At 44.2% G+C, this 11337-nt stretch overlaps 1 protein-coding gene across 6 annotated transcripts in view; it reads left to right on the top strand.

The window, feature by feature from the left end:
• SFMBT1 (Scm like with four mbt domains 1) overlaps positions 1-11337 on the top strand; it is a 169711-nt gene that overhangs the window by 141557 nt on the left and 16817 nt on the right. For all 6 annotated transcript variants that reach the window (XM_006025869.3, XM_006025870.3, XM_014520970.2 and 3 more), the window contains 4 exons: positions 3144-3283; positions 7435-7544; positions 9666-9841; positions 10902-11077. In XM_006025869.3, coding sequence (XP_006025931.1) covers positions 3144-3283; positions 7435-7544; positions 9666-9841; positions 10902-11077 — 602 coding nt within the window. The remainder of the gene's footprint in view (positions 1-3143; positions 3284-7434; positions 7545-9665; positions 9842-10901; positions 11078-11337) is intronic.

The following is an 11337-nucleotide window of genomic DNA, read 5'->3' as shown; positions in this document are numbered from 1 at the left end:
CCAAAGCTTCTCCAGATCTGAAGCACGGTCCAAAGCCTCACGCAGCTCTAGTGCCTTGCCCATGCCATTGTCCCTCACTCCTGACCCCCAGCCCTGCTGGTGCCACTCGCTCCCCAGCCATAGCCCCCTGGCCCTACTGGTGCCCCTTGTGGCAGAAAGCCACCTTTGTCTCTCCCCAAAGTCCCTGCGCTGTGACAATTTGATAAGGATGGGCCCAGCAGAGAGACACATACCTTTACCCTATGTCTTTGGGTAACCTGAGCTGGATACATTCCTGAGGGAGGGGAGAAACCTGCTCCCTCTGCCTGTGTAACAAAAGCCTGGTGCCTAGGGTGTGGTCCCTCTGGTCACCTGAGTGGGGGAGGGAAAAGCCCCTGCTCATCTGCCCAGGTAACCAGTGATGCTTTTTAAATTGGTTGGCTAGTTGCTAACACTGCTGGCTTCTATTGGACTGGGCTGCTGAGGTCAGAAAGGCTATGTAAGGGCCTGGTCCAAGCCATTTTACCAGTATGGCCCAAACACCAGGACACAGGGAGAGAGTCTGATCCAACTGAAATGCTGTCTCTCTGGAAATCTCCGAGCCAGATCTCTACCATCTTCTAGATGATACTTGTAAGTGTTTCTAGAGAGTTAGTCATCTCACAGTGATGCATTTGCGTATCAAACGGCTACCTCAGCCAGACTGTTTTGCTCAATGGTAATCCCTTGATAGTGCTCCACCTCTTACCCTATTCTAACCCTACCCTTTGTAACCAATAAAGTTCTTCTTTGTGACTGGTGTAGGAGACTTATTGAGGGGTGGGTTTAATTATACCTAGGAGGCCCCTTAGGTCTGCAGACTAAGGGAGACTATCCTTTTTGGCCCCCGACTTGGGGAGGTGCCCCAAGTGCTTGTATTGGGTCAAGTACCCATAGGACTATTAGGCCTGTGTTTCCCGGAGGACGCAGAGCCTAGAAGGTCCCCTCTCAGGGGGGTGGCAGCGTGTTACCCGTGGACTCTGCGGTGGGGCTCGAAAGGGGGTCTGCCAGGGATTAGGCGCCCCTGGGGAGTCACGTGGAGTCCAGAAGGTGGGCGGATGTAGTGAGGTGGGAGCAGGAGCTCCCCCTACTGGCCCACCACACCCATCACTCCCCACCCCCTCAGCCCTGCTGGAGGCAGCCCCCAGCTGTCAATGCTATGGGGCCAGGGACCTGAGTCTGCAGCTCCCTGTCCCCCACAGAAGCACCTGATCCCTGGCTGCTGCCCATGGGATGCAGGAGCTACTGCAGTGGAGCAGAGCGTGGAGCCCAGCTCCTGCTCCCCCATGGTCGGCACGGCCAGAGCAGAACCCATCATGGGGGGTGGATGTGGGCTGCCCACTGCAGGCTTGGGCTTCCCGCCCTGCTGCCTTCCCCCAGGGCATCCATGGCTCAGCAGGTGGGACTCAGCACAGCAGGGCAGAGCTGGGCAGGGAATCTTGTTGCTGCCACTGGGAGTTCCACATTGCCATGGCAAGGTGTCCCCTGTCCATCCAGCAGCAGTGAAGGGCACAACTTTGTGCCCCCTCCCCCACTACTGCTGGGCGGACAGGAGGCATTTCATCATGGCAATGTGGACTCCCAGCAGTGGCACTAAGCTTCCCCGCCCTGCTGTGCCCTGCCGTGCTGGATCCCGGCCACCAGGCCTTGAAGGCTGCAGGGGAAGGCAGCACAGTGGGGAGCCCAAGCCTGCAGCAGACAGCCCGCATCTACCCCCACCCCATGCAGAGATCTGGGGGGCATATGTTTTCCATACCTCCTCCAGGAGTGCACTCAGCAGTGAGGAGCCATCCCCACTCCTGTTACCCCCTAGGTGAGCTGCCCCGGCTCCATCCTACTTCTGCCAGCCCCAGGATCCAAGCCCCATGCACCACCCCAGTTGGGCAGCAGCCCCAGCCCTACCCAACTCCCTCCCTTCTTTACTATGGGGGCCTTAATCCCTTCCCCTCCGCCCCCACTCCCACCAGACTTACCTGCAGGAGCTGCTCTCCAGGCTGCCTGGCAGCCATGTGCATATACATGCACATGGCACCCCTACCTGACCACCCTCCTCCTGCTCCCCCCAGGCCCTTGCAGCCTGGAACTCTTCCCACTGTTTCCCGCATTTTTCTCCTTTAAAAAAGAAAATCTGGGTTTTTCTCCTTAAAAGGAGAAAAATCTGGGTGTTACCATGCTTTTTCATGGTGAGAAGAAAACCCAGATCCCCGGTTATAAGTTATCCAGCCTTAAATCTATCATGGGTCAAATATTTCCTGTCTTGGGCCTCAAAATACTGATATTATAGAGAAAAAGGAGCAAATATTTTGTTGTTGATTCATTTTAATATTTTTCTGAGCTGCTTAAAATATTAGAAATAACTCCAAAAATAGATCACTGACCAGAACCCATGAGGTAGGTGGTCAGAGATGCATGGTTAATTGCAAGGTCATATGACTGGATTTGTTTTCTGACTCGCATCTTAACTGTATTATAGGGATATTGCCAGCAGGCATACAAGGCACAAATACACATGTAAAATTCAAAGGGCATCTATACACTTGCTCCAGGGCAGAAGAGGTGGGGGGAGGCGCTTTCATTAGAGCAGCCAAGAGCTACTCTAATTAACGCACCTACAGTGTTGCATGTATTCAGTGTCCCATGCTTCAAAATGGTGGTGGGGATGCTTTAACTAAAGCTCGTTGGATGAGCTTTGGTTAAAGTGCCCCCACAACCATTTTGAAATGCAGGGACACTGAATACATGAGATGCAGAGGCCCCTGGATCATGCTAATTAACTCACTCTAGCAGACTTGCAGCAGACTCAATTAATCGAGTCTGCTCCAACACGTGCTGATTATCATGCATCAGAGCAGAGTTCCATCATGTGTATAGGCACCCAAAAAGTCCATTTCTGCAACATCTAGTAGCTGGAGTTATAGTTACAGAAGTGATATTTTAACTCCATAAATTCATATAGATTTTTTTTCATTTCCTTTTTTCTACAACTTGTAGTAATATTAAGCCTTACAAGAATTAAAAGGGTTTTTTTTGTTTGTTTGTTTGCTTTTTGTTTTCTGTGGGAGGTGGTAGAGGGATGGGGAAATGGCACTAAGTAATTTAAATTTTGGCTACTTTTCATTTCTCAGTGATAATTAATGGAAAGTACTGCTGCCCAAAGATCTACTTCAATCACCGGTGCTTCTCAGGGCCTTACCTCAACAAAGGAAGAATTGCAGAGCTTCCTCAGTCTGTAGGACCTGGAAACTGTGTTCTTGTTCTTAAAGAGGTGAGGTGGTTCTGAGGGTGGAGCTGTGTGTGCAGTTTTGTATGTTAAACTCCTGAGTATCTTTCTAGTTAGAGATGAGTAATAGACTGCTAAATAATAGGAAATGAGTGGTAATGAGCTACAAGTTCAGTTTCTTTTTTAAAATGAAGTATGAGTCATTGAGTAGTTTATGAGTGGTTTTGAGTCATTGCAAGATGTCTCTAATCTTCCAGTGATCTAATTATCTCATTACTACTGCATTTCTTAGTTTTATATAGAGTAAACTAGAATTGCCACTTATGAAAACAGCCAGTTGTTGCTGGTATACTTTGGCCTTCATTGAATCCCCATAATATGAAACTAGTTCTTAATATTTTAATAGTTCATTTTTAAACCAAGAAAAGTAGCCCAGAAAGTTTCCTTCTACAGTCTGCTATGTTTATGGTCAAACTCATGAAATATAATTTCTGTTTCATGACAGTTGGCAAAAAATGTCAATTAATTGGGTAAATATTATAATAATATTCAAGGATTTTTTTAATTTTTTGCAAATACCAAAGTCAGCCTAATTTAGGGAAAATCTAACAAACTGACTACTCTATGTTCTGACTGAAAGTAAACCTGGTGTCTTGTAGAAAATGATCTGTTTCTCAGAAAATATTTTATATCAAATCATATAAAAATGAAACATTTTTATATGACATGAGCTGTCATATGACATTTTGCTGAACCTTCTAAAAACCAGAATTCTGATGTGCAATGTATCATCTAAAATTAAATTATGAATATTTTTCATGGGAAATACCCCTTCCTCTCTGTCTGCTTTCATCAGAACTCTCTAAAGAACAGTGTATGAATTAAGTGTACTATTAGTGTAAATTAAGCAAAGGGTATGGGCAGCTGTTACATTTTTCTTGGGACCAGTTGTGCCCGCGTTTGTCTCAAAACAGAAAAGTTGCAGGATTTGCATTACAAACATTGCCCTTCTAATAGGAGTTCTGTAAGCAGCTGAATATAGTGCTGCTTTTCTGCTGTTTATCCAATGATGCAATCTCAGGAGGTCCATTCAGACACACTTGGCAATAAACTGTTAGCTGGTCTTGTCCCACAGACCTTGAAGTCTGTCCTGGAACAACAGAAGTGGACATCTGAGCGATCAGTTTGTCCCAGGAGAAAATGGACGCTCTCAGGACAAATGCAACGTCTGCTCGTAATCCTCTGCTTTTTTCCATTAAATACAAGAAAGGAGACAAAGGCTGTCTGGAAAGACTTTCTAGCAAACAAGTCAGAAACCAAGACTCTTGGGGCAACCACTTATTATGTTTGTTGAAAAAGTTTAAGTTGTGACATGTATAACAATCACATAGGAAAAACTTGTGAGCATTTTTCTGTCTATTGGTGGCAGATCAACAGGCCTTTGTTATGCCTTTATCATACTGCTTCAGCCATTGTTAGTACCAACCAAGCTGCACTTCTACAGAAACATACATCTTTATTAGGGCTGTGCGAAATTTCGCCGACTGTTTTGATTCAACACTATTTTGACTCATTTCGAGCTCAAAACAGCGAAATCAGATTGACACGAAGGGCTTCAAAACAGCCTTGAAACAAAACAAAGCTAGTCGAAACTTTCAAAAGTTTCAAACGTTTCGAGTTTTGAAGCAGCCAGCAGCCAGGTGCTGGGAGACAGGGGAGAACCAGGGTTGTGCTTCCAGTGGCTCTGCAGTCCCATGTGGCTCAACCAGGAGCACAGCCCTGGCTCTCCCTGCTTCTCACCGCCGGGCTGTGGGAAGCCAATCACAGCGCAGGGGAGGGGAACTGAGCCCAGGCTCAGTTCCCCTCCCCAGCGCTGCGATTGGGCTGGGGAAGGGAACTAAGCCTGATCCACTCCCCAGCCCTACAGTCAGGCTGGGGAAAGGAACTCAGCCCAATCTAGCTCAGTTCCCTTTCCCAGCTCCCCAGTCCCAGGCGGCAGCACCTGGCTTCCCTCCCTCATCTGGCAGGCAGATCAGGGGCCCACAGCTCTGAAAGGACTGGCACAACCCCCACAGCCCTCCCGAGGTTGTGCGCCCCCATCTGCCCGCTGGATAAGAGAGGCTGTTTTGAGCTTCCTCATTATAGTGAATGGGTGAAAAGTCAAAACAGCATCACTGTTTCGACGAACCAAAATGGAATAGCTGTTTCGAATCTAAATGAAATTTGAAACGAAACACTCTTCCATCAAAACCTCGAAACTGAAGTCGAAATGGAACGGTGCCATTTTGTACAGCCCTAATCCTTATATAGATAACCAGTGTTTTGCATGCATAACTTATTTACGCTTTTGATAGAATAATATATATCTATATATACATATGTATGTGAAGATATACATTTTTTTTTACTCTGGTTAATGAAAGATTAGGCCATTGTTTAAATATTGTTGCTTTATTTTTATAATTGCATAAATTATGAATATCAATAAACTTGCATGGTAGATAATCAGATTGTGCACTTTATGTGAAATTGTTCACAATGGGCTTTTGGGAGGAGTTCGGTATATTGCCTAGTTGACCAGGTAGCATTATTGGGGTAGCAGAAAAGTTACTTGCCATCATCTGAAGCATGTGACATCAGCAACTGTGTCATTCAGTGTTAAAGTTAGGATGGTCGTGCTACATTTTCATTGTTCCTAGTTAGCCCACATGTAACTGTTAGAATGCAACAGTACTTTTGAATCATTCCCTTTTAGAAATGGCTGCAAATGTGCATGTGTACATACCCTTGGAGGAAACCTCAGATTGTAGAAGGTGCCTCTGTTGTATGACTGGCCCCAAGAGACATTCGCTTTAAAGATGTGATGGCATCTAATCCTCAATCCAAACAATCATGCCACACATGTATGGCAAGGTGTGTGATTTTGAGATCGGGGATTACAGCATACTTTTGGTGCAGGGGCCCAGATCAAGAGTCCAGCAAGATGTAGCAAATCAGCTGACTGTCAGTCAGGACCAGGAACCAAAATGGTCCCTGACCCCAGCTGCCAGTCAGCTCAGCACACTGGGAGCCCAGCACCAAACTGCCACAATCTGATGCTAGGCTTTCTGTGCACTGGGAATTGTATAAGCCCTATGTGCAGCCCAGCCGAGTGGGACACAGGCGTTGATAGCAGCACATGGGACTTGATAGCATCCTGCAACTGGGTAGCGCAGCATCAGGCTGTGGCAGCCTGGTATCACTCAAATCCTGTATGCCATGCAGCATAGGGAGAGCCCAGCACGGGGCTATGGTCCAATGCAGTGGTCCCCGTGTGCTGTCCAGCTAGGTGCTACATGGAGTTTATACAGCTCTCAGTGCATGAAGGTCCTTGCACTGGACTGCAGCAGCCCAGTGCTGGGCTTCCTGTACACTGATACCTCTTTGAAATGAGGCTACGTGTTCAATTTAAGACGTGACACATACAAGCCACAAAGTTGTTATTCATTTTATGTGGAATAACTTTCTGGCTCATTTACTGTATGACCGTGCCTTAAATTGACTTGCATGTATGGCTAGGTTACTATTTAGAGGCTGATTTAACATGTTAATCACATCCTAAAGATAATGTGTGAGGGGCCATTCTCTTATTAATTTGTTAATTGGAGTGTCACTTTATTTCTATAATAAAAAGCCCAGTGTTTCAGAAGAGGTTGGGCATGGATTCTGAAGCAGTCCAGAATCCAGATTAAACTGCTCACATTTATCAAGGTTATGGACACAAGCAGACATGGAGTACATGAGGCAGCCCTTTGAGTGTCACTCAGTCTCTAGAGGAAAAACTCAGAGATGCATTACACATTCCAGCAGCAAAATGTTGCTGGCATTAGCAACATTAGTTGTATGAGCTTTGCAGTATCTACTCTGTAATTAAATTAGGTGATATGAGGTAAGACTACTGAAGCTGCAAGAAAAGCTGAGATCTGCTAGAATCAGTAACCTCTCAGTAGTTAGTTCTTAAGGCTTGGCATGACTCCATTTTCTGTCTGTACTTGATATGTTTTTCTTCATGTTGGCAGTTATGATTTTTCTATAATCCCACTGTGACTGAGTATATGCTGAAAGTTTGATGCAGATGAATAGAATTAATCTGCTGTTCTAACCTAGCATAACCTAATTGTTTTTTTTCACCCCTTTTTATTCATTTCCATTTGCAGGTTCTCACTTTATTGATCAATGCAGCCTACAAACCCAGCCGTGTCCTTCGAGAGCTCCAGCTGGATGAAGAAGCTGCATGGCTTGGGCATGGAGAGACTCTGAAGGCAAAGTAAATTCTCTACCCTATATCTAATTAATTTACAACCAGCAGTAATCTCTTTTTTACAAACTACATTTTGCTTAAGAATTTACCTTTCAGAACTTTATGCAGTTTAAGTCCATAAGGATGTTGCAAAATGTAATCCCCAAATTAATGTATTTTTTTTCTGGAACATCCAGTAGAGTGCTTCTGACCCTCTCATGTGTCAGGTGGGCTCTGATGCTGCTTTGTTTTAAATGGAGTAATACTACAGTAATTAGTGCAACATGGCAGATGCAACTGTTAGACCAGCAGAGAAAAGGTAAAAGCTTTGTAATAGGACTGAAGATAGTATCAGCATTTTAACTGTTAACAGATCTGTCAGAGAAGGTTCTCAGGCTGTCATCACCTTCCAATTTCTGTACATGAAAACAGTTCCCCGTTTAAATATTATCTCTTATCTATTGAGCTTTAGTAAGGCTCAAACAGGGACTGGGTTAGGATTCTGTTTGACTTTTTAGCCCCTTAATGTGTTGCTCAGCGTTTTGATGAGTTTTGTTAATCCACAATATAGATATTGCTGAGAGAGAACTGGGATGAAGGAACACTATTATCATGTTAGTAAAAAAGAATGGTATTTTTGAGTCAGGTTGTTAACTGCCTTGTGAGGCAGTGTGATGGTTCTGTAATTAAAGCACTGGACTTGGACCCAAGAGGTCAGCTCTGCTGTAAAACTAACAATACAACTTTGAGCTGTAATTGCATCAGTTCTCCATCCATAACATGGACATACTTTTCTGCATTGCAGGATTCCTATATACTTGGATATAGTTATAAAAAGCCCCTGGAAGTATTTATGTAAATCTACTCAGAGAAAGGAAATAATTTAGAGTAGTGTGTTATAATTATTACACACAGTCATCCATCACAGCAGGGATGGCTGTGCAGACTATTGAGAAATTCACTACCCTTTCCAGCAATTGTTTCACATGGTAGGGGCAGTATCCTAACTGCAAGATTGTTGTTCTTAGGGATCCTTAGTAAATACTGGTATAGCAGGGATCTCGAAGTTGACTCCAAAATGAACATGAGTCACCAGTGTGATGAGGTAATAAGTAAAGCTAACTGCACCCTTTCTAGGGTGGCATTGGTCAGGCCGGAGCTGGAGTACTGCGTCCAGTTTTGGGCACCGCACTTCAGGAGGGATGTGGATGGCCTAGAGAGAGTTCAGAGGAGGGCCACATAAAAGTCAAAGGCCTACATAAAAAACCCTATGTGAACCAATTGGGAGACCTGAACCTCTTCAGCCTCCATAAGAGGAGGCTGACAGGTGATCTAGTGGCTGCCTACAAACTCATCAGGGGGGTCAGCAAGAAATAGGGGAAATGATGTTTAACAGGGTTCCCATTGGGGTAACTAGAAATAATGGCCACAAACAGAAAGAACAAATTCAGACTGGACATCAGGAAAAAATTATTTACAGTGAGGGATACCAAAATATGCAATACACTTCCAAGGGAGGTGGTGCTGTCCCCTTCCTTGGAGGTATTTAAAAGGAGATTGCACAGACACCTGGCTGGGGTCATCTGACCCCAGCAATCTTTCCTGCCTGGGGCAGGGGGTCGGACTTGATGATCTAATAGGTCCCTTCCAACCCTAACGTCTATGAAACTAGTAAATTGTGAAGGGCAGCCCTTTACCAATCAGTGGTGAGGGGCAGGACTGCACAAAAGGCAGTCCTCTTGGCCAATCCACAGCAAGAGGTGGGTCCCTCAGCCAATTGAAGGGGAGGGCTTGCCATGAAAAAGGCACTGTAAGCAGCCCACAAATTTCCCATCACTTTGGCATGATTTAAGTAGATCCCTAATTACATTTATAATAGTGGATTATGGTAATGTTTGGCACTGCAACCCAAATGTCTCTTCTGTCTTGGCTTGTTAATGTTTATTATGTGGACATCTGTCATGTTTTGTTACTAATGAGAGAATTTTGATTCAAATGACTGCCAATTCCTAGTCTTTCACCAACACTAAATTCTTTACATTTATCCTGAAAAAGAATATAATGTTTGATGTTAAATAATTTTCAATTTTGCACCTTTATTGCAGTAGTAGAACCAGATGGTTTATGATCATTTATTCCCTATGGCAGATACAAAGGGAAGAGTTACCGTGCCATTGTGGAGGTTGTGAGAACAGCAGATCGGGTGGCAGATTTCTGCAGGAAAACTTGCATCAAACTGGAGTGCTGTCCAAACCTCTTCGGCCCCCAGATGGTGCTAGATAAGTGTTCAGAGAACTGCTCAGTCCTGACAAAGACTAAATACAGTGAGTTAAAACATCAGTTTTCTTTTTAACGATAGTAATGACATTGGTTTAGATGGTGCTTTTGATCAAAACTGATTGTGAAGATATATTACAAATAATTTATTGTGGTAAATTATTATGAAGGTACTTACATAATCAGTTTTTTACCCAAAGATATGGTTATTTCATAGTGAATAATAGTACTACGTAAACATACGGTATTTATTAGTTACATGTTATGTCTAATGTTTTATTTTTCTCCTGCCAGTAATCTCTGGGATATAACAGACTCCAGAATATTTTGAAGTGTTTCACTCTTTATTATTCCTGAGCAGAGAGATAGTTAGCTGCAGGATAGAGTGGTATCTTACAGACTAACTAAATTATTCTACTAGAGAACAACTGTCTCCTTTTGGAGGGAGGGCTGGGGGAGAGGGGCATTAATTTATGTGGTCATCTGGACAAAGTGAGAACCAATCATGTATCAACTCCAGATATCTGTACAGGTCACCAGTCTGCAAAATACTGCACCACTCAAATACTGTACCACTACAAGCTGCACCACCCAAATCTGCCATTCTATAACCTATGGCATTTTATGCAAAAACTGGCCCTTTTTCAGAGGTAGAGGAATTTAAATCCCCTTTGAGTGAATAAAACTGTATTCATAAGCTCTCACCTGGTACATTTTATTGAAGGAAAGAATATAGACTCATTCATGTTGAAATTTTGCAGTTGAGTTTTCTATTGGAAAACCTTCTCATGTTGATTGTCTCTTCCTGGGGGCTGACAAATAACTAGTGATGATAACGTTGCATTATATAACACATTAAGCAAATTCATAGTTTCATAGTTTTAGGGTCGGAAGGGACCTAATAGATCTTCTAGCCCGACCCCCCGCCAGGGCGGGAGAACAACAAAAAACCCTAAAAACAAAAACGGGACTCAAATGAGTCCAGCCAGGTAGGCATCCAGCCTCTTCTTAAAGACCCCCAGGGTAGGGGCCAGCACCACCTCCCTTGGAAGTTGGTTCCAGCTCCTAGCCGCCCTAACTAAATGATCTTTTCTTTTGCCATTCCAGCACACTATTATGGGAAAAGGAGAAACAAAAGGATTGGCAGACCACCAGGTGTTCACAGTAATCTGGAAGCAGACATGAAGAAACCAAATAAGAGGAGGAAGAGACGAAAACACTTTGTTCATAAGAAAAAACGTTCTTCTACCTCAGTGGATAACAGTCCAGCTGGATCTCCCCAGGCAAGCAGCCATAGTAAACTTATTACTGTTAGAGGTGAACTGTTGCATATCAGTTGCATACCAGACTGGCATCAATAAAAGGAAAATTAACATTATTGGCTATCAGCTTTTATCTATCGATGTAGCTGACAATGTTCACTGATAAATATGCCTTCTGGCTGAGGCCCCCAGACACTGCATTTGTATGCGTAGCTGCATGCATGCATCTGGCCAGGAATGCAGCTGGGCAGCATGGAGAGCAGCACCCTGCAGATAAGTCT

This window comes from Alligator sinensis, unplaced genomic scaffold (assembly GCF_000455745.1).
Source record: "Alligator sinensis unplaced genomic scaffold, ASM45574v1 scaffold78_1, whole genome shotgun sequence".
Taxonomy (NCBI): domain Eukaryota; kingdom Metazoa; phylum Chordata; order Crocodylia; family Alligatoridae; genus Alligator; species Alligator sinensis.
The sequence above is the reverse complement of the archived record's forward strand: the minus strand, read 5'-3'. Positions and strand labels throughout refer to the sequence as shown.